This window comes from Narcine bancroftii, chromosome 7 (genome assembly GCF_036971445.1).
Source record: "Narcine bancroftii isolate sNarBan1 chromosome 7, sNarBan1.hap1, whole genome shotgun sequence".
Taxonomy (NCBI): domain Eukaryota; kingdom Metazoa; phylum Chordata; class Chondrichthyes; order Torpediniformes; family Narcinidae; genus Narcine; species Narcine bancroftii.
This window is the reverse complement of record NC_091475.1, coordinates 24,521,440-24,545,749: the sequence shown is the minus strand read 5'-3', so window position 1 is coordinate 24,545,749 and position 24,310 is coordinate 24,521,440. Positions and strand designations below refer to the sequence as shown.

The window sequence follows — 24,310 nt, the reverse complement described above, 5'->3', positions numbered from 1 at the left end:
ACTCTCAATAAGAGCTCCTGTAGAAGGTTGACATAATGGTGGATGGTAGTTTTTCCTGCTTCAGTCTTCCCAGGAAATGTATTTTTATCTCTTCCGTTTTATCTTTGAAGCTGTTCCCTGAAAAAAAGCCCTCTTTGACCAAGTTTTTAGTGATCTAGTTAATGTCAAATATTGCTTGATACAGCTCCTGAAAAGTGCCTTGGGACATTTTGCACTTTTAATGCATGTTCCATGGTGAGACGCATCAAGTGGGCGGTGAAAGGAGGCAGCTAACGACTCCCTCTCCTCCCTGAGTGGGGTGAGGGTCTATCTCTGAACAAATAGGATCTGAAGCGATTCCTACAAAGCAGTTTTTGTATTCCTTTTATTTCTGAACAAAATCCCACCTGGCTACCCAATGTCAGTCTGTATTTGTTAATTTGCTATGGTCTGTGCAGGGATAACTGGAGGCTGCTTTATCAGTGTTATCAGCAGATTGCAATATTTCATTCTTCCATTCATTTCCCAGCAGATTCAAACATGTTTTTCCCCCATTTATGCTCCAATTGTTGCGCTGGCCAGGTTACTGTGTGTCACACACTGGAGTGCCATCACCACACAGGGGGAGTCAGTGCAGCTCCTCTCACCACTGTTGTGCAGGGCCCCAACTCACTCAACTCAGATTCTTGTTGATTCATCTGTCTCTCCAGCACTAGATTTGAGGGACCTTGGGGACCCCAACCATGTTGGAGAACAATGTCTTGAGATTGGGTGGGAGGAGATGCTGTAGTGTGCTCGGTGCTACACTGCATCTAACCACCAACAGCCTCAGATTCCTCTGGACTCCATTCCCTGGCAACCTTTCGCAGACTGGGAGATCGCTTTGTTGAGCACCGCGGCTTTGTCCACTGCAATAATGGGGATCTCCCAGTGGCCACCCATTTCAATTCCCCACCCCAAACAGATGCTGTGGACATGCTGTGCAAACTGCACGAGGTATTTGACAAATGGGGGATTGTGCAGCATCAATAGTTCTTATTCCATTGAGGTTGATTCAGAGCAAAAGCTTGTTCCTGCTTTTTGTCCCATACCCATTACCTTGCTAACATGTCTGTCCATGGTCTCATACACTGCCAGGCTGAGACCACCCTTAAATTGGATAAACAACACCTCATCTTCCATCCAGTGTAACATTGACATCTCAGGTTTCTGTAGCCATCTCTCCCCCCCCCCCCCCCCCCCGCCCCCCCACATATCCCTATTTCTCCTTTCCTCTAACTTTGTCCCTCTTTCCTTTTCTCTCTGTCCCCTTTCCTCCAGCTCTGCATTGACAGAGCCACCCCTCCCCCTGATTAATTCTCACCTTTCCTCTTCTCACCTCCCATCCATGTCCAATTATCACCTTTTGTCTGTTGGTCTGTACTCCTCCCCCTGCCCTTTCTTGCCTTTTAATTCAGGCACCTGCCTGCTTTTTATTCATACCTTGAAGAAGGGCTCAGGCCTGAAATAGTAATAATCTTTACCTCCTATGGCCACTAAAAGACCTGCTGAGTTCCTCCAGCATTTCTGTGCTTTCATAGCCTTTCATAGAGAATTCATCTATCCTTTCACCAGAAAGAAATCTCCACACAGCACTGATATCTCCTTGACCAGCATGCAGTACTCCATCAGTTCCAGCTCCAAACACATGGTCAGAGTATCCTCAGCGCAGAAGGAGTGTGTAATGGAGGACATGAAACATGAAAGTGTGGAGATGCTGTGATTGTAGTAAAACACACAGAAATGCTGGAGAAACTCAATCGGTGTCTTGGCATTCATTGTAGGTAAAGATATATTACCATCATTTCAGACCTGAGCCCTTTCTTGAGAAATAAGCAAAGAATAAGCAGATAACAGGATTGCTCAGAATAAAGACAGTGCTGGCTGGGGGAGGCGTCCAGACCAACAAAAGATGTTAATTGTATATGATAAGTGGAGAGGTGAGAATTGATTTTGGCTCTGTGAAAGGAGACAGAGGGAAAGGAAAGAGAGATACAGAGCTGGGGAAAAAGTGACGATGAGGGAAGAAGAGGCAGTTCAAGGGTTTGTTAATGAAAGCCAGAGAAGTCAGCATTAATGCCATCTAGTTGGAGGGTGCCCAGTCAGAAGATGAGATGTTGTTCCTCCCATTTGTGGGTGGTCTCAGTCTGGCAGTGCATGAATCCATGGATAGACATGTCAGCAAGGGAATGGGATGGGGAATTGAAATGGGTGGCCACTGAGAGATTCACATTATTGCGCAGGCAGAGCCGAGATCCCCATCTTCATCCAATCTCTCCGATGTAGAGATGACCACAATGGGAGAACCAGATGTAGTAGATGACCCTTGCACATTCACAAATGAAATGTTGCTTCACTTGGAAGGAGTGTTTGGGGCCCCGAATGGAGGTGAGGGAGGAGGCATGGGAGCAAGTGGAGCATCTCCTGCAGTCACAGGGTTGGGTGCCAAGGGGGTGATTGGTTGGGGTGGGGGGGGGGAGGAGTGGGCAATGGAGTCACAAAGGGAGTAGTCCCTGTGGAGGCAAAGAAGGGAGGAGAGAGGAAAATGTGTCTAGTGATGTGATCACATAGTAGGTGGCGGAAATTGGGGAGGAGGACGTGTTGGATGCGGGGCTGGTTGGGGTGGTAGGTGAGGATGTGAGGAATCATGTCCTTGTTGCGCCTGGAGATGGAGGGGGGCAGGGCAGATGTGTGAGTAATGGGCAATATGCAGGTGAGGACCTTGTTAATGGTGGTAGAGTAAAAGCCACGTTATTTGAAGAAGGACACATCTGTGATTAACTAGGATGGAAGTTCTCATCCTGGGAACAGATGTACTGGAGACAAGGTGAATTGAGAGAAAGGAATGGAGTCCTTATAGGGGACAGGGTTTGAAGAGGTATTGTCAAAGTAGCTGTGGGAGTTGGTGAGTTTGTAGAAGAGTTCATCTCCCGAGATGGAGCCAGAGAGATCGATGGAAGAGAGAGTGTTGCTAGAGATGGACCAAGTGAATGGGAGGTCAGAGTGGAAGTTGAGGTTGAGGCAGTGAGAGAGGAAGGAAGCTTGACCTACCAGCTTGCAGAATGAAACCTGGCTGAATGTAAGGTCATGATCACAGTCATGGAGTCTCACCATGCAGATAGGCTCTTAGGCCTGCCTGCATTTTGTCTAGTCTCTTTCTAAACCCTTCTCATTTAGAGCAAGGTGCAGGTACTTGTTGGCAGATTCAGACGGTCCTCGCCAAGACTGGACATTGTGACTTAACCCCAATTCTGTAGGAGCCACAATCCCAGGATCCCAAGTAACAAATGCAGGATTTGTTTTCAGTCAATGTTAGCCTGCTGCTTTCTTCGATGAGATAGACTCAGTGGCAAGAGATGAGAAGTGTGTCTGAGGGATCAGCACTGACCCTTGGTTGTTCCCCATCTCACTCCGGCTGCCGGGCAGCATGGGAAAGTGAGGAGACGAGGCCTCATCACCCCTGCTGGTTATTCCCACAGCTCACGTTAAGATCAACAGCCATTGGGAGCCAGAAAAGACACTGCTGTGTCTTTCCTCCTCAAAGAACCACCTTTGTCAACCTCCCAGGACACATAGTCACTGTCCCAAAGCCTGCCAAACCCTTTCCGTTCCCCTCCTTCCCGTTTCCCAACTTGGGCCACCTAACTCTCCCCCCTCCCCCACCCCAACCTCTCCCCTTCCCCACCCCCCTCACCCCAACCTCTCCTGTTCCCCACCTCCCTCTACCTCAACCTCTTCCTCCCCTTCTCTCTTTTCCTCACCTCCCCCAACCCAACCCCCTCCCTCACTTCTCCCACCGCAACCTCCCTACTTTACTCCCCCACCCTAACCTCTGCCTCCCTCACCTTCCCACCCTCTCCACCCCAAACTCTCTCCATCCTCACTTCCCCCCCCCACTTTTCCCATCCAACCCCACCCCTCCCCATTTCTCCCCTAAACCCTACACTTTCCCACCTCCTCCACCTAACCCCAACCTCCCATTTCCTCCACCTAGCCCCACCACTCCCACTTCCCCCACCCCAACCTCTCCCCACCTCCTCCTCCTAAATCCTGAGAAGAATTAGCAGGGTGGAACGTAGGAATCTTTCCACCAGAGTGGACGTGTCACACACTGGAGGACATGTGTTTAAAGTGAGCGAGGGAAGGAGAGTTTCAGGCAGAAGAGCAGGTCAATTTTTTCATGTAAAGAGTGGTGGGTGCCTGGGTATTGGTAGGTACAATGATCATGGTTGAGGCTTCTTTCTAAACCCTGTAGGTTTTGAAGGATATGAAGCATATATCAGAGTTTTTGATGAACTTGGGCACAGTGTTCAGCATGGGCTGCAGGGCCAGTTCCTGTGCTGTACTAATACGTGTTGGATGTAAAGGGGCTTATTCCACGTGAGGAATGACTTGTTGCATTGTAAAGCTGGAACCTGCTTGGATATAGTGATTTAATCAGATTCACAAGCCAGTGATACAGAATTTGCCATTTGCCTCTGGTTGGTGCTGACGGTCTGTTGTGGTCGAAACTGGAAGATTGGGAGTTGTCAGTAATAAACAGTGACAAATGCATAGCATCTGAGTTGTCTGCCTCCACTAATAATGAGGCTGCTGCAGACAGCTGTAATTTTCCAAATTCGAGCTTCTGAAAGGGATTTCAAATACTGAGTAGAATATTTTTAATTTTAATTATTCAACACTTGAGACATTGTTTGGCATCAGGACATAAGAATGACATTTTCTGTGAGACATATGGTTCAAATAATGCAAAGAAATGGCAGAAAAGGTCAGCATCTACCTGCAGCTCAGTCACACGGAATTTGAATAATGGTATCTCTGCAAAGGTCCTCTTTTAATGGAATCTAATCACCTCTCAATCCTTCCTGACCCTGTCAGATCTGAAGGGACCATTGCAATGCAGACTACTGGAGGTTTCTCAAGTGTTTCTGCATGACCATCAGTATGTCCCAAGCACTCTGCAACCTATAGGTTGGCGCGGTTGGCATAGCAGTTAGCATAGTGCCTTTACAGTACCAGGAATCAGTACTGTCTGTAAGGAGCTTGCACATTCTCCCTGTGACTGCATGAGTTTTACCCAGGGGCTCCAGTTTCCTCCCACTGTTCAAAATGTTGGGTTATAGGTTTATTGGGTGGCACAGGCTTGTGGACCAAAAGGGCTTGTTATGTGCATTATGTCTGAATTTCTACATTTATTTAAAATTTTTTAGCACAATGACTTGCAAAGTTTCACCTCCCCATTTGCAGCATGCAAACATCTCTGATAGGCCAGATTTTGATGTCCTTCACTAATCTGCGGGACAGAGGACATGTGATGTGGGCAGGGTCAGGAAGGATTGAGAGGTGATAAGTTGCTTGGAACAGATTTGCTCTCCTGCAGAGTTGTGGTGACTCCAGATCATCACCAACACTCAGTCCTGTTCAGCAATTCCAGATTTTTTAAATTAGATCAATCTAAATTCCACAGATGCCATGAATATGTGTGTCCCTGAATCAGTGGAGGATAATCCAAGGCCTATCTCTATGATACTATTCTCACATGGGAGATGAAGCATTGCAGTTCCATTGTTTAAAAAAGGCTCCAAAAGTAAACCAGGAAATTACAGGCCAGTGAGCCTAATATCAGTAGTGGGTAAATTATTGGAGGGTGTTTTGAGAGATAGGATATACAAGTATTTGGGCAGCCAAGGGCTGATTAAGGATAGTCAACATGGATTTGTGTGTGGTAGTAGGTGTGTTTTAAGAATCTTATAGAGTTTTTTGAAGAGGTTACCAAGAAAGTAGATGAAGGAAAGGCTGTAGATGTTGTCTATGTGACAAGATCCCACATGGGAGGTTAGTTCAGAAGGTTCAGACATTAGGTATCCATGGAGAGGTTGTAAAATAAATTCAAAATTGGCTGAATGGGAGAAGATAAAGAGTGGTAGTGGATGATTGCTTCTCCAATTGGAGGCCTGTGGTTAGTCCTCAGGGATCGGTGCTGGGATCATTGTTGTTTGTTGTCCATATCAATGATCTGGATGATAATGTGGGAAATTGGATCAGAAAGTTTGCTGATGACACTAAGATTGGAGGCGTGGCAGACAGTGAGGAAGGTTTTCAAAGCTTGCAGAGGGATCTGGACCAACTGGAAAAATGGGCCAGAAAATGACAGTTGGAATTTAATGTAGACAAGTGTGAGGTATTGCATTTTGGAAAGACATACATAGTAAATGGTAGGGCACTGAAAACAGTGGAGGAACAAAGAGATCTGGGAATACAAATACATCATTCCCTGACAGGGTTGTAAAGAACATTTTTGGCATTTTGGCCTTTATAAATCAAAATATTAAGTACAGGAGTTGGGATGTTATGGTGAGGTTGTATAAGACACTTTTAAGGCCAAATTTGGAGTATTGTGAGCAGTTCTGGTCACCAAACTACAAAAAGGATATCATTAAGATTAAAAGAGGGCGGAGAAGATTTACTAGGATGTTGCCAGATCTTCAGGAGTTGAGTTACATGGAAAGATTAAACAGGTTGGGAATTTATTCCTTAGAGTGTAGAAGAATGAAGGGAGATTTGATAGAGGTTTACAAAATTATGAGAGGAATAGACAGAATAAATGCGAGTGGACTCTTTCCACTTAGATGGCAGAGATAAATAAAAGATGACATGGCTTTAGGGTAAAAGATTAAAGATTTAGGGGGAACCTCTTCACTCAGAGTGGTGGAAGTTTGGAATGAGGGGCCATCTGATGTGGTAAATACAGGCTCACTGTTACATTTTATGAATAAATTGGATAGATACATGGATGGGAGAGATCTGGGTGGTTATGGAATGGATGCAGGTCAGGGACTAGAGGAATGATGTTTTAACACAGACTAGAGGGGCTGAATGGCCTGTTTTTTTGTGCAGTAATTTTCTATAGTTCATAGTGCCATAGTGCCTGTCCCGCATCGGACTTGTCAGCCACAAACGAGCCTGCAGCTGACGTGGACTTTTTACCCCCTCCATAAATCTTCGTCCGCGAAGCCAAGCCAAAGAAGGGTAATGCAGTGTGGAAACAAATCCTCTGGCCCAACTTGTCCCAACCACACTATTGTCCCTGCCTGTGTTGGGGTCATATCCCTTCAAACCCATCCTATCCATGTATGTGCAATTTGTTCTTAAACAGCTAATGTGTGCACAATAAGATCCACAAAGCAGCAGATAATTTTCCAGTGATCCTGATTAGAAGTAGACACTGGCCTGGGGCATGAGGAATTAGAAGCTGCTTTGCACCTCAGAAAGCACATGGGGTCTCCTTTATTTAAAATATTTAAATTTTTTTCCATGTAATTAATAAATCATTATACAATAATGTGTTTAAGTTGCAAACATTTTCATTTGTTACATGATGATTATAACCCTTCCCTTGCCCTCCCTCTCCCAACCCTATATATACTCTCTCTCTCTCTCTCTCTCTCTCTCTCTCTCTCTCTCTCTCTCTCTCTCTCTCTCTCTCTCTCTCTCTCTGGTGCCTGCCACATTGACCACCGCCAGTGGGCTGATATCGCCTCAAACCGTGCATCTTGGTGCCTCACAGTTCGGCAGGCAGCAACCTCCTTGGAAGAAGACCGCAGAGCCCACCTCACTGACAAAAGACAAAGGAGGAAAAACCCAACACCCAACCCCAACCAACCAATTTTCCCTTGCTACCGCTGCAACCGTGCCTGCCTGTCCCGCATCGGACTTGTCAGCCACAAACGAGCCTGCAGCTGATGTGGACATTACCCCTCCATAAATCTTCATCCGCGAAGCCAAGCCAAAGAAAAGAATATAGTGTGTATATATATGTATATAAAAAGAACTAAATATATTATAAAAAAAGACAAAGAGAAAGATGTAGTATCATGGATTGCCCAGAGCATTACCCCCCAACACTTTGGCACTCGACGGATTTTATGTGATCATTTTCATTTAAAGAAGGTTAACACAGGTCTTAAGAGGCTGGAAGGATATTTCTACATATTTATACCCAAAATTTGTATATACATGCTCCAAATTCACAAAAATATAGGATATTTATTTCTCAAACTCGAACATAAGTACATAAGATATAGAAGCAGGTGTTGGCCATCCTGCCTGTTGATTCATTCAATAAGAAGATGGCTGATCTGATCATTGACTCAACTCCACCTATCTGCCTTTTCCCCATAACCCTTAATTCCTTTTTTTAATGTAAAAATCTATCTAACTAAACCTTAAGTAAGTTTAATGAAGTAGCCTCAACTGCTTCCCTAGGCAGAGAATTCCACAGTTTTTCCTCATCTCCGTCTTAAACCTACTCCCCTGAATCTTGAGGCTGTGTCCCTTAGTTCTGGTCTCTTCTACCAGTGAAAACAATTTTCCTGCCTATATCTTATCTATTCCTTTCATAATTTTATATGCTTCTATAAATTCTTCTGAATTCAAGTGAGAATAATCCCAGGCAATTTAGTCTCTCCTTGTGGGTCAGCTCCATCATCTCCAGGATCAAACTGATGAACCTCCTCTGGACTGCGTCCAAGGCTGGTATATCCTTCCTCAAGTATGGAGACCAGAACTGCACACTGTACTCCAGGTGTGGCCTCACCAGGTTGCAGCATGACCTCCCTACACCTGAATTCAATTCCTCTAGCGATGAAGGCCAACATTCCATTTGCCTTCTTAATAACCTGCTGCCTGTAACCCAACTTTTTGCAATTCATGCACAAGCACTTCCAAGTCCTTCTGCACTACAGCATGCTGCAGTTTTTCACCATTTAAATAATAATCTGCTCTTCTATTTTTCCTACCAAAGTGGATGACCTTGCATTTACTAACGTTGTACTCCATCTGCCAGACCTTTGCCCACTCACCTAACTACATGCTTCTGCAGCCTCTCCACATCCTTTGTACAATTTGCTTTTCCACTCAATGCAGTATCATCCGCAAACTTGGCCACACTACACTCTGTCCCCTCTTCCAAATCATCAAAGTTAATGTTGAACAGCTGCGGACCCAGCACTGACCCTTGCGACACCCTTACCACTGTCTGCCAATCAGAAAAACACCCATTTATCCCGACTCTCTGCCTTCTGTCTGTTGATCAATCCTCCATCCGTGCCAATATACTTCCCCCGACTCCAATCATCTGTATCTTATTGATAAGTCTCTTGTGTGGCTCCATAATCAAATGCCTTCTGGAAATCCAAATATTCAACCTCAATCTGTTCCCCTCTATCTACCACACCCACTACATCCTCAAAGACTCCAATAAGTTTGTCAAACAAGACCTGCCCTAAAATAGATTGGGATAAAGATAAAATGAAATGGGAAAAAGATTTAAGTTTAACAATAACTGAAGAAGATTGGTCTGAAATCTGCCGTAATAGTGTTCGAAAATTGATTAATGCTAGATTGGCGATGATTAATTATAGTTTTATACATCAATTATATTTAACACCCGAAAAATTTAAAAAATTTGGTTTTAGTAAGTCAGATCTTTGTTTTCGTTGTAATCAGGTTTCTGGTACTTTTTTACATGCTGTTTGGTTGTGTGATCAGTTACAACAATTTTGGAAAGGCATTCAATCTGTATTTAATAATCTATATAATCTTCATATTGTATTAGACCCTGATATGTTTTTATTAGGGAATATGCAACCATTGATTGATTTAGAATTAGATAATTACCAGATCTCTTTTATTTACTTAGCGCTGGCAGTGGCCAAGAAATGTATAGCGATTACTTGGAAGAATAGAAATGTATTGTCTTTAGATAGGTGGTATTCAGAGATGAAGTTTTGTTTGGTTATGGAAAGAATATCTTTTTCTATACAAGATAAGATGTCTTTATATGAGTTAAACTGGACCCCATTTATTGATTATATACAATTTAAATAAGTTTGAATTAATCATTTTTTTTCTTTTAAAAAAAAAACTTTTTTTAAATTATATTTTTTTCTATATATGTTTTTTTTTCTTTTTTTCCTTTTTTTCTAGTTTTTTTTATTAGTTGGTTTTTCGTTTAAGTTCTTTTTGTTTTTGTTTTTTCATATATTTTTATATAATAATTTTTTTATTAATAATTAATACTTAATTAATATTTTGTTTTTATATATATATCGATCTTTTTTTAAGATATATATTTTTTATTTTTTTGTTATACTAATAGTATTAATTCTTCACTCTTTATCGTGGGGGTGGGGAGGGGGGGTTTAGGGGTTAAAAATAGTTTTTTTTGTCTTAGTTTTTAGTTGTTAGGGGAGATGGCGAGATTGGTATTGTATTAACTATGTTACTTTGTACTTGTATTACTTTATTTTCTATTTTTTCTGTACGTGAATTACTTACTTTCTTCATATGTTAAAATTAGTAAATAAAGTTTCGAAAAAAAAAACTGAATCCATGCTGCATCTACCTGATAGAACCTCTTCATTCTAAATGTCTCGCTATTTCATTCTTGTATACTTCAAGCATTTTCCCCGACTACAGGATTAAGCTAACTAGCCGATAGTTCCCCGTCTTCTGCCTATATCTGTTTTTAAAAAGTGGTGTGACATTTGCTGTCTTCCCATCTGCTGGGACCTGCCCAGAATCCTGAGAATTTTGGTAAAATGACTTCCAACGCATCAACTATAACTCCCACCATTCCCTTCAGTACCTGGGATGCATCCCATCAGGACCAGTGGATTTGTCTGCTTTCAGACCCATTAGTTTGCTTATCACTATCTCTTTTGTAATAATTATTTTATCGAGGCCTTCGCATCCCTATCACCACTTTTTACCATGCTGGATGTGTCTTCCACTACGAAGACTGACACAAAATATGTGTTCAATGCCTTGGCCATTTCCTCATTGCTCAATATCTTTTCCCTTTCTCATCTTCCAAGGGACCTATGTTGATTCTTGCTACCCTCTCCATTTTATATATTTATAAAAAATTTTGGCTCTCTGTTTTTAAATTTTGTGCTAATTTACCTTCATAATCCTTCTCTTTTCTTATTTCCTGTTTAGTTGTCATTTGTTGCTTTTTAAAGTCTTCCCAATCCTTCCATTTCCTACTACTCTTGGCTACTTTGTACACATGGGGTTTTAATTTTATACTTTCCTTTACTTCCTTAGTTAACCAAGGCTGACTCTTCCCTCTTTTACTGTCCTTATTTTTAACAGGAATATATTTTTGTTGAGCACTGTGAAAAATATCTTTTAAAGTCTTTCACTGTTCATCAACTGTTCTGCCAACTAGCCTGTGCTCCCAGTCCATGCTGACCAATTCCTCCTTCATCCTGTTGTAGTCTCCCCTGTTCAAGCATAATACACTAGCTTTAGATCTAACTATTGCACTCTCCATCTGTATGAGAAATTCAATCATACTGTGATCACTTTTTCCCAAGAGGGTCCCCAACTTCTAGATTGTTAATTTTACCTATCTCATTGCACAATACTAGATCTAAAATACCATTCTCCCTTGTTGGTTCCTTAACATGCTGTTCAAGAAAGCTATCACGGATGCATTCTATGAAGTCAACCTCCAGACTACCTTGACCAACTTGATTTTTCCAATCTACATGGAAGTTAAAGTCCCACATGACAATTGAGCCTGACGCTGTGGTGCAGAAGGGAAGGAAGAGGAATGCAGTGGTCATAGGGGACTCCATTGTCAGGGGTACAGACAAGGGATTCTGCGAGCCTGATAGATGTAACCACATGGTGTGTTGCCTCTCAGGTGCCAGGGTGCGAGATATCTCAAATCTGGTTGAGAGTATTCTGAGAGAGGGTAAGCAGCCTGGTGTCTTGGTACATGTGGGTGCCAATGACAGATTTAAAAAAAGGGATGAGGTCCTGAAGAGGGGTTAAAGTCAGTTAGGATGGAAGCTAAGAGACAGCACCTCCAGGGTAGTGATCTTTGGATCAAGTGGGGGAAAAAATGGAAGGATCAGACAAATGAATGTGTGGCTGAGGGGCTGGTGCAGAAGGCAGGGTTTCAGATTCTTAGATCATTTGGATCTCTTCAGGAGAAAGCATGACCTCTACAAGAATGACAGGTTACACCTGATCCCAAAGGGGCCAATATCCTGGCGGGCAGGTTTAATAGAGCTGTTGGGTATGGTTTATTTGGCAGGGGGATGGGAACCTGAGTGTTAGGCCAATGGACAGGAAAGTGAAAACAGGAAAAGTTTGGATAGGCAGTGAAATTAAAAGGGCAAAAGGAGCAGAAAGGGATTGGAGATTAGGGCCAAGTGCATCAGGTAACAAGGAGAGGGATGTGTGGAGTAACAGATTAAAGATGAACATGAACACACAGAGTATAAGAAATAAAATGGATGAGCTGAGGCTCCCTAAATATTGGAGGGTTTGATGTTATAGAAATAATGGAGACATAGCTGCAGGAGGGGCAGGATTGGGAAATTATTATTCCAGGGTATATATCCTATCAAAAGGACAGACAGGTGGGTAGAAGTGGGGTGGCTCTGTTGGTGAGGAATGACTTTCAGTCCCTTGAAAGGAGTGACATAAAAGCAGTGAAGTAGAGTCTGTTTGGATAGAGTTGAAAAATTGCAAGGGCAAGAGGACCATAATGGGAGTTATCTACAGGACCCCAAACAGTAGCTCAGATATAGGAGGCAGAATAAATCAGGAGTTAAGATTGACATGTTAGAATGGTAATGATACAGTTGTTATGGGGATTTCAACATGCGGGTAGACTGGGAAAATCTTGCTGGTGCGGGGCTGCAAGAAAGTGAGTTTATAGAATGTCTCCGGGATACATTCTTAGAGCAACTCATGATGGACCCCATCAGGGGGGAAGAGAATTCTGGATTTGATGTGGTGTAATGATGCATATTTGATAAGGGACCTTGAGGTACAGGAGCTATTAGATAATAGTGACCTTAATATGGGAAGTTTTAATTTGCAATTTGAAAGGGAGAAAGAAAGAAAACCGAAAGTATCAATATTACCGTTTGTTACGTAGTCCAGAGGATCCCAAAAACCAGCAGCAATTGATATAACCATATAACCACTTACAGCACAGATCAGGCCAGTTCGGCCCTACTAGTCCATGCTGTAACAAATCCCCACCCTCCTAGTCCCACTGACCAGCACCTGGTCCATACCCCTCCAGTCCTCTCCTCTCCATGTAACTATCCAGTCTTTCCTTAAATGTAGGCACACAAAACTCAAAACGGTCAACCAGTTTACCTATCTCGGCTGCACCATTTCATCAGATGCAAGGATCGACAATGAGATAGACAACAGACTCGCCAAGGCAAATAGCGCCTTTGGAAGACTACACAAAAGAGTCTGGAAAAACAACCAACTGAAAAACCTCACAAAGATAAGCGTATACAGAGCCGTTGTCATACCCACACTCCTGTTCGGCTCCGAATCATGGGTCCTCTACCGGCACCACCTACGGCTCCTAGAACGCTTCCACCAGCGTTGTCTCCCTCCATCCTCAACATCCATTGGAGCGCTCACACCCCTAACGTCGAGGTACTCGAGATGGCAGAGGTCGACAGCATCGAGTCCACGCTGCTGAAGATCCAGCTGCGCTGGATGGGTCACGTCTCCAGAATGGAGGACCATCGCCTTCCCAAGATCGTATTATATGGCGAGCTCTCCACTGGCCACCGTGACAGAGGTGCACCAAAGAAAAGGTACAAGGACTGCCTAAAGAAATCTCTTGGTGCCTGCCACATTGACCACCGCCAGTGGGCTGATAACGCCTCAAACCGTGCATCTTGGCGCCTCACAGTTTGGCGGGCAGCAGCCTCCTTTGAAGAAGACCGCAGAACCCACCTCACTGACAAAAGGCAAAGGAGGAAAAACCCAACACCCAACCCCAACCAACCAATTTTCCCTTGCAACCGCTGCAATCGTGTCTGCCTGTCCCGCATCGGACTGGTCAGCCACAAACGAGCCTGCAGCTGACGTGGACTTTTTACCCCCTCCATAAATCTTCGTCCGCGAAGCCAAGCCAAAGAAGAAAAAGAAAAGAAAGAAAGAAGTTTTTAATTATATTTGAACAAGAAAATAGAATTAAACTTTAACTTATTATTTAACCTATTTACTTAACCTACCTAATCCACTTAATTTCCCCCCTCTAATACTAAATGCAGGTGTGTGTAATGTATATTTAAGATTAGAAAAGTTCTTTGGTTCACAGTCCCACCTCACTGGTTGCAGGCAATTCTTGTACTGTGCACAGAAGTTAGCCTTAACAAAGTTCACCAGTCTTTGGTGCTTAACAGGTAAATGGTTACCATACAGGAGGGTTCTTGCTGGCTTTCAGAGAGAGATTCCTTTTCCAGGATGTCCACAACTAATTCCTTCTCAATCAGTCTTGCTGACAAAACTTGCCCCCTTCAGGGTTCTCCAGATGATGCTCTTTCTTTCAGGTTACTTTTCAGACCACTAGTCTTCTCCTTTGACCAGGCAGTCTTCCAAAGTTTGCCAGCTTGTCCCTCTGGAACTGATTTCTGTGACACCTTCTCTCTCTGTTTCACACCCTCCCTCTCTGAGAGCAAAACTCTTCTGTCCCTGCCTGCCTGCAAAAATCACATGCTCTCCCAGGCAAGCATTTTGTTGCTTTCTGCAAAAAGCACTCTGCAAAAGTCCTGCAAAAATTCTGTGTTTTAAAATGTGTGTGTGCAAGATGCTCCAGCAATTCCTCCCAAGCCACCTTTAAATACTCTGTCACATGTTGAATAAAGGGGAATATGCAGCCCTGAGGGTGGAGCTCGCCAAAATACAATGGAAGGATGCCCTGAATGGAGGAACAATAGAACAAAATTGCCAAGTATTTCTGGGCATTTTTCAGAAGGTACAAGACCAGAGGAAGAAAGGTTCTAAGATGAACAAAGGGCTGACAAAGTAAGTCAAGAACAGTATCAAGACCAAGGAGAGGAAGTATAATATAACAAAAAGGAGTGGGAAGCTAGAGGATTTGGAAGCCTTCAAAGAGCAACAGAAGATAATCAAGAAAGCTTTTCAGGAGGGAAAAAAAAGAGGCACAAGGGTAAACTAGCCAATATTAATAAAGGGGATAGTAAAAGCTTCTTTCGGTATGTAAAGAGGAAAAAAAATTGGTCAACACCAAAATTGGGCCCTTGAAAACAGAAACGGACAAAATTATTACGGGAAGCAAGGAAATAACTGGCAAGTTGAAAGGATACTTTGGATCTGTCTTCACCAGGGAAGATACTGGTAAAGGTCAGGTAGGGGATAGAGGTCTTGTGGTATCAAAAGAATTGATAGAAATTCCAACAGTAATGGAAACACAGATTTGGAAGCATGTGGTCTTGAGTAAATTGAAAGGACTGAAGGCTGATAAGTCCCCAGGGCTTGGAGGGCTGCATCCCAGGGTGCTTAGGGAGGTTGCTCATTAAATTGTTGACACATTGGTTGACATTTTCTAATGTTCTATAGATTCAGGAGAGGTGCCTGTGAATTGGAGGGAGGCTAATGTTGTGTCACTTTTTTAAGAAGGGAGGAAGAGAGAAAACGAGCAATTACAGACCGGTTAGCCTGACGTCAGTAGTGGGGAAGATATTAGAATCTATTATGAAAGAAAAAATAACAGAGCACTTAGACAGAAATAATAGATCATTACAAGTCAGCATGGATTTCTGAAGGGAAAATCATGCTTGTTTAATCTTCTGAAATTTTTCGAGGATGTGTCGAAGAAGGTGGACATGGGAGAGCCAGTGGATATGGTGTACTTGGACTTACAGAAGACTTTTTTAAGGTCCCGCACAGGAGATTAGTAGGCAAAATTGGAGAGCATGGTATTGTGGGTAGGGTGCTGACATGGATAGAAAATTGGTTGACAGACAGGAAACAGAGTAGGGAGTTACTTTCGGGATGGCAGGATGTGACAAGTGGGGTCCTGCAGGGCTCGGTGCTGGGTTCTTGGTTGTTTATCATATATATTAATGATTTAGATGAGGGGAATGTCTTGAAAATGCAGGACTTGGACAAGTTAGGTGAGTGGGCAGATACATGGAAGACACAGTTTAATGTGGATAAATGTGAGGTTATCCACTTTGGTGGCAGGAACAGGAAGGCAGATTATTATTTAAATAGAGTCAAATTAGGGAGTGGGGAGTGATCGAGGTGTACTTGTACATCAGTCACTAAAAGCTAGCATGTAGGTTCAAAAAGCTGTGAAAAAAACAAATGGCATGTTGGCCTTCATAAAAAGGGGAATAAAGTATAGGAATAAGTATGTCCTTCTGCAGTTGTACAGGGCCCTGGTGAGACCACACCTGGAGTACTGTGTCCAGTTCTGGTTTCCTAATTTGAAAAAGGACATTCTTGCTATAGATTCATAAGGTTAGGTCCTGGGATGGCGGGATTGCTGAAAGGTTTACATTGGAATTTAGAAGGATGAGGGGACATATGATTAAAGTATATAAGATTATTAAGGGATTGGTCACAATAGAAACTGATTACATGTTCCCGTTGTTGGGGAAGACTAGGCCATAGTTTAAGAATACAGGGAAGGTCCTTTAGGACAGAAATGAGTTGTTGGTCTGTGGAATGGTTTGCCGCAGAGGGTGGTCAAGGCAGGTTCTCTGGATAAGTTCAAGTGGGAGCTGGATAAGGTTCTTGTGGACAGGGTAATTAAGGTTTATGGGGAGAAAGCAGGGACAGGGTACTAATAGTGGAAGATCAGCCATGATCTAAATGAATGGCCTACTCCAGCACCTATTGTCTATAACTGCCATTCTGTTCTTACATGCCTCAGTTATTTCTCGGTTAATTGCCTGTGCCACTGTGCTATTGTTATTTGGTTGGCGATAGACAACTCCCACCAGTGATTTTTTTTTCTTTTACTATTCTTAATCTCTACCCAGATGGACTCAACATTCTGCTCCTTAAATCTTATATCATCTCTCTATTGCCCTGATCTCATCCCTAATTAAGAGTGCCATCCCACTATCTTTACCTTCCTGTCAATCTTTTTGTATTACCTGATACCCTTGAATATTTAATTCCCAATCATGCCCACCTTGCAACCATGTTTCTGTGAAGCCACTAAATCATATGCCTGGGTACTGATTTGTGCCTCAAGTTCACTTACCTTGTTTCTAATATTCTGATAAAGTTCCTTTTAGAATCTAGTGACCACTACATCTTGCTTTTGATTTTTCTGTTCTATATTTTTCTTTTCCTCTTTCCTTACTCTAGCTTTGGTCTCTGTATTACTTTCCTCATTCTTTCTTTGTAGGTTCCCAACCCCCTGCCCCATTAATTTAATTTTTACCCAACAGCACTAGCAAACAATCTCCTGAGGACATTGATCCCGACCCTGCCCAGATGTAGACCGTCTGGGTTGTACTGGTCCTATCTGTCCCGGAGCCGGTTCCAATGCTGCAAGAAACTGAAACTTTCCCTCCTGCACCACTGTTCAAGCCACATATTCATTTTAACTATCCTGCTATTTCTACTCTGGCTAACTCATGGCACCAGTAATAATCCTGAGATTATTACTTTTGAGGTCCTACTCCTTAATTTATCTCCTAGATCCCTAAATTCAGCTTGTACCACCTCATCCCACTTTCTTCCTATATATAATTTTCTCTAAAGGAATACAACTTTGAACTTCTGCATTCCATCTTCCCATATCTAAATATGAGTCCAATTTCCAAAACACTGCAATTGCCAATGCTATCCCTTGCTATTGCCAATGCTATTTTAACAAGTTTGATTTGATATATTGATCATTTTAGTTTGAGTCTTGTTCCTTCTATACATTCCAATAGAAATAAATCTGGATTTAGTGGAAATACTATACCTGTAACTTGTTCTAAGAAGTTTCATAAATCCACCCAAAAAAGGTTTTACCTCAGAACATGACCAATTGAATATAAGAAAATGCCTATCTTTTCACTGCACCTAAAACATTGATCTGATATATTTGATTTCATTCTATTCAGTTTTTGTGGTGTTAAATAAAGCTGATATTAAAAAATTATATTGAACTAATCTACATCTTACATTGATAGAGTTTTTCATACTATCTTGATAAAGATCTAACCATCTTTGCTCATCAATTGTAATATTCAGATCCATTTCCCATTTCTGTCTTGTTTAATAGTTTGAATAGTTCCTTTTTGCAATAAAAGATAGATTGCAGAAGTATTTTTTTTGTATTTCCTCTCCTAATAAGAGTTTCCACCTCACTACAAATAAGTAACCACATTTCTAAACCTAATGTCCCTTAAATATGCTCTCAATTGGAAATAACAGAACAAAGTGTTGCTCGGTATTCCATATTTATTCCTCAATTGTTCAAATGACATCAATTGACCTTGTTCATGCAGTCTTTGATATTTTTAATACCCTTACTGAACCAGATAGTTAGAAGTCCGTTGTCCTTTGAAAAAGGTAAAGCTGATTTTTAATCAAGGGCATCTTAGGAGATGTATTTCCTTTTATTTCCAATTTTGTTTTTTATCTTATTCCAAGCAATAATCATGTTTCAACAATAGTGACTTTTTAACACCAGTTAATAACTTTTAATCCTATTAATATATAAATTCCTCGGCTAAACCCTCACCTATATTATCTAACCATTTTGACTCATGCCAGTTTTTCTAGTCCTTCAAAGAGAGAGGTAAGTAACCTCATTTGAGCTGCTTGGTAATAATTCTTAAAATTAGGATGTTGTAAGCCTCCCAATTCATATTTCCACATTAATCTTTCTATAGAAACTCTTGACATTTTACCTATCCAAAGAAATTTCATTACATATTTATTTAATTCTTGAAAAAAATTTTGTGACAGTAATACAGGTAAAGTTTGAAGAAGATACTGAATTTTTGGATATATTCATCTTTTATACAATTAACCTACTTATTAATGTTATAGGTAAAGTCATCCATTTTTTAAAATCTTCAACTTTTTTAAGTAAAGGCAAGTAATTCAATTTGTATAGATATTTTTAATTGTTGTCTACACAAATCCCTAAATAATTAATCTTTTGGTCATTTACATTGAGTATTTCTTTGACAATGATCTCCTTCTGTCAGAGGTATAATTTCACTTTTATCTCAATTTATTTTATACCCAGAGATCTTACCGTATTCCTCCAATTTAAACTTTAGTTTCCACAGGGAAGTCTCAGGATCTGTCAACTGCAAATAAACTCATTTTGTGCTCTTCTTGACCAACCTTGAAACCTTTAATTTCCAAAGCATTCTGAATTACTTTTGCTAGTGTCTCTATAGCTAATATAAATAAGGCTGGAGATAAAGGACATTCTTGTCTGCTTGATCTCTTCAGTTGAAAAGAAGTAGATATTTGTTCATTGGTTCTTACTTTAGCATTGGGATCATTATATAAGGCCTTAATCCAATTTATAAAAGTTTGACCAAATCCAAATTTCTCCAGAACCTTAAATAAAAAATCGCATTCCAATTGATCAAAAGCATTTAATGAATCTAAGGCTATAGCAACATTTAATTTTTTGTGCCAAATGTATAATACAAAATAGTCTAGCCAGATTATCTGATAATTCTCTTTTTAACACAGTGTGTCTGGTCCATATTTATTAATTTTGGTAAAAATATAGTCATCCTGTTTGCCAATATTTTAGCAAGAATTTTGTAATCTGCATTCAATAATGAAATAGGTCTATATGATGAAGGTTTCAAAGGGTCATGGTCTTTTTTGGGTGTCACAGTAATTATTGCTGTTAAAAATTATTCTGGTAGAGTATGGTTTCTTGATGCTTGCTCAAGCATTTCCATAAAAAGGATCAATAAATCTTTAAATTTTTTATATAATTCAGATGGGAAACCATTTTCTTCCAGCGCTTTATTACTTTATAATAAACTAATTGCTTCCTTCACTTTTAATTGTGTAACATTAAAATTTAGTTCTGCTTGTTCTACCAACTTCAGTCTAGGTAAGTGTATCTGAGATAAATATCTATCTATTTTGATCTCCTCTTTTAAAGACTCTGAGCTATATAACTTCGAATAAAATTTCATAAATGATTCATTTATTTCTCTTTTTATATATTTTATTTATAAATTTTGAATCATATAACATTAATTTTAACATATGCAGATATTATATAATTAAGTAAACCTCCCACATCCACCCCTCTAACACCCTCCCTCCTCCCCCTTCTAACTACAAAGAAAGAAGAAAAACTTAAACAACAAAAATCACTTTTTAGCTGCAGAAACTGAGACACCCAATGGAGTGGGTTGAGAGGTTAAATCTTCAAATCAAGAATTTTTAAATATGGGCTCCATATTTTTACAAAAAAATGATATTTATCTCTCAAATTATACATTATTATACATTATCTTTTCTAAAGGAATACAGGATTTCATTTCAATATGCCATCTTTGCATTCCTAAAACTAAATCAGATTTCCAAGTAATAGCTGAACATTTTTTTAGAAACTGCCAAAGCTAAATGTAAAAATTCAATTTGATACATAGTCAGTCTCAGTCCTAAAGCAATTGACGTAATGTCCCCTAATAAAAACAACATTGAATCCTACGGTAAACTCACTTAATAATTGTTCCAAAAGCAATTTAACTTGTATCCAAAAATTCTTAACTTTAGAACAAGTCCAGGTCGAATGAAAGAAAGTACCTGTCTCTTGTCCACATCTAAAACACAAATCCAAGGAAATTAAATAAAATTTCTTTAATTTTTGAGGGGTTAAATACAATTGATGTAAAAAGTTATATTATACTAATCTATATCTTACGTTTATAACCTTAGTCATACTATCCTTACACAAATTTCTCTAAACATTTTTGTCTCTCTTCCTCTTTAGATCAAGTTCCAATTTCATTCTTGATTTATGAACATTCAACTTAGGCATTTTCTTTTATAATAACTTAATACATCTCAGAAATAAACTTATTTGTTTCTTCTTTTATAAGCAATAATTCCAAAGCAAATTGTCTAGGTAATTTTGAACTATAACCTAATTTTCCCAATAAAAAAGTTTTAACCTGATGGTAACAAAAAAAGTATTACTAGTAACTTGAAATTTCTCCTTCATTCAATTAAAAGATACAAACTTACCTGCTTCAAAACAATCTTCATATTTTAATCCCCAATTGATTCCATATATTTAAAAACTGATTATTTACAGTAAAAGGAAAAGGTTTATTTTGATATAAAGGCATTTTCACTGAAACCTTTTCTACTTATCTCTTAATCAATTGTATTTCATATTTCAATTAAATGTTTCAAAATTGGTGGATCATTACCAATTAGCATTTATTTCTTGAGGTTTATAACTAGCAACATTTAAATCATTTTTGATTATATTAATAATTCTTGATACCTGCTCCACTTTCAATTGCTATGCGAGTACTTTATGTGATCTTTCACCTAACTCAAAATACCTCTGTTTAGTTCTTGTAATCGCTTTTTCTGTTTATATGTTTGTAATGTATTATGTTTTTTTAAATTAATTGTCTACATTTATCCTCAGAGTTTCTCCTTTGAAGGTTTTTTTCTAAAGCCATTATTTCTTATTCTAGTTGATCTACCTCTTTCATATATTCCTTTTTAATTTTAGAAGCAAAGCTTATAATTTGGCCACTCAAGTATGCCTTCAAAGCATCCCATATTACAAATTTATTATTTACAGAGTTCAAGTTAATATCACAGAATAACTGTATTTGTGTTCTAATAAAATCCCGGAAATCTGATCTTTTTAATAATAATGAATTCCATCTCCATCTATAAACTGATTTCCCTTTATCTACCATTACAATTGTCATGAATAAAGGTGAATGATCAGACAGAATTCTTGCTTTATATTTGGTGTCTAATATCCTATCCTGCAATTGTGCTGAAATTTTAAAAAATCAATTCTAGATTAAGAGTCGTGTCTATTTAAATAAAAAGAATAATCTATTTCTCTAGGATGTATTCTATTCCAAACATCTATTAAGTTCATTAATACCAGTGTGGCTTTTGCTGCTTTAGCTCTAGATGTTTCTCTAGTAGATCTATCTAAGATTGGATTTAACAAATATTAAAGTCTTCTTTTATCAAAATGTTCTCATGTGCCTCTGTTAAGTTCAAAAAATTTTCCTGCATAAATTTTTCATCATCTATATTTGGCGCATAAAGATTCAGAAGAGTCCACAATTCTGAATATATTTGGCAATGCATCATCTCATAACTCCCTGTGGAGTCTGTTACTACAGTTTGTATTTTAATTGGAAGATTTTTTTCTCTCTAAAATTGCCACCCCTCTTGCCTTGGAATTGAATGATGAAGCTGCCACATATCCCACCCAGTCTTTTTTAAACTTCAGATGTTCTTTCTCGGTTAAGTGAGTTTCTTCGCAAAAAAAAAGCCAAGTCTGCTCCCATTTTCTTAATATGTGCCAACACTCTTTTCACCGACCCATTTAATCCATTAACATTAAAATTTATAAATTTCACTATGTTACTTGTCCTAATAGTCCATTCCTTCCCCCTCCCCTGCCATTGCCCCCCTCCTTCAATGTTCTTATTAAATATCCAATGTATTGTTGCTCAGCAATCAAGAAAAAGAAGAAATTTACTTCTAGAGCACAGATATTGGCACATTTATAACTATTTATAAACAAGAAAGAACCCCCCCCCCACCCCAAGTAGGTGTTGGTAAAATAATACCCAACACAAACTCCCTTCATTTTGCAGGTTGCAAGCAAAGACACAGTTGCCCACATGATACAGTAAGAGTTAGAAACCCATCTCCTCCCCCAAACCCCCTGGTATTTTAATCTTAAACATTTTGTGCATACAGAAACAAGAGGAAAATTCAAAAGGATTTCATTAATTTTCAAAAAGCAACAAAAGAAAAATAAGTAGAAAGCATTTTAAACTAAATCACTTATTGTATACTGCCAAATAATATTAGTCCTTCAAAACTTTGGTAACCATTATATTCTAATTCTTCATTCCTTCTGGATTATTGAGAGATTTTGCACAAATTCTTCTGCTTGTGCAAAGCTGAAGAAAAACTTATTTTCACCTCCAGGCAAGAAAATCTTTAAAGTTGCCGGATGGTGCAGTACATATCTATATCTCTTTTCCCAAAGAATCTTGTTAACTGGGTTAAGTTCTCTTCTTTTTAATAAATCAGCACTTATATCAGGGTAAAATACAACTTTAACTCCCGTGTACTCAAATGGACCTTTCCTTGCTCTTATCTCACTCAGGATCTCCTGTTAAAAGGGACCACAAACTGCGAGAGGAATTCAGCGGATCAGGTAGTGTTTGTGGAGGCAGAGGGATGGTCAATGTATAGGGATAAGATCCTAATCTAACATTTCAATCATAGATCTTCACATTACCAGAGAGACCACAGACCCATGCTGGTCACTGGGGTCGGGTCTTCACACACCACCCACTGATTGAGATAAGAAAAACTGCTCTGATGTAGTGGCACAATGCTGGAGAAACTCAGCACGTCATTCAGCAAACTTTATATAGCAAAGATAAAGATGCATAACCAACATTTCAGTCTTGATCCCTTCATCAAGATGTGATCAAAATGTAGGCAGGCACCCAAACAAAATGGTTGAGTGGGAGGGCCAGGGGGAGGACCACAGGCCTACAGACAGGAGGTCATCGATGGATATGGGTGGAAGGGCATGCCAGCAAACAGGGGAGGGGGGGGTCTTTGCTCTTTCTGCACCAGTGACAGGAATCTCCCAGTGGTCAACCATTTCAATTTTGTGCCCCACTCCCACACAAGCATGAGTGTTCATGGCCTCATGCACTGCTAAACTGAGGCCACCCCTAAATTGGAGGAGCAACAATTAATATTCTGTCTGAACACTGTCCAACTGATGGCATTAATATCAACTTCTCTCGTTTCTGCTGGACCACTCTTTGCTCTCCCTTGCTACCCCATACCCCTATCTTCTTTTCTTCAGCTTTCCACTCCCTCCCCTCTCCTTTGGGCAGCACGGCTAGTGTAACAGTTAACACAACTGGGACCGGGATTCAAATCCCGCAATGTCTGTAAGGAGTTTGTACATTCTCCCCATGTATGCACAGGTTTCCTACCACCATTTAAAATGTACCAGAGAGTTGTAGGTCAATTGGGTGTAATTGGGAGGCCAATTATGGGCCAAAAGGACCTGTTACCATGCTATGTCTAAATTAAATTAAATTTAAAAATTAAAATCTCTCAAACCCATTCTCCTGCTTGCTACTGTGCCCTTCCTCCCTTATCCACCTATTACCTCCTGCCTTTGGGACTATTCTCCTCCCCCACCATTTTGTTTGAGCATCTACCTACATTTTGCTCATACCTT

General features: G+C 40.1%; 1 protein-coding gene across 24 annotated transcripts in view; it reads left to right on the top strand.

Moving 5' to 3' along the window:
• cadm2b (cell adhesion molecule 2b) overlaps positions 1–24,310 on the top strand; it is a 1,102,220-nt gene that overhangs the window by 847,242 nt on the left and 230,668 nt on the right. For 11 of the 24 annotated variants that reach the window (XR_011341617.1, XM_069889164.1, XM_069889140.1 and 8 more), the window contains one exon: positions 23,207–23,257. The exons of the other annotated variants lie outside the window; for them this stretch is intronic. Coding sequence is in view for 7 of the 11 variants with exons in the window: in XM_069889140.1 (XP_069745241.1) it covers positions 23,207–23,257 (51 nt within the window). In the remaining 4 variants the exon portion in view is untranslated. The remainder of the gene's footprint in view (positions 1–23,206; positions 23,258–24,310) is intronic. 24 annotated transcript variants of the gene reach the window in all.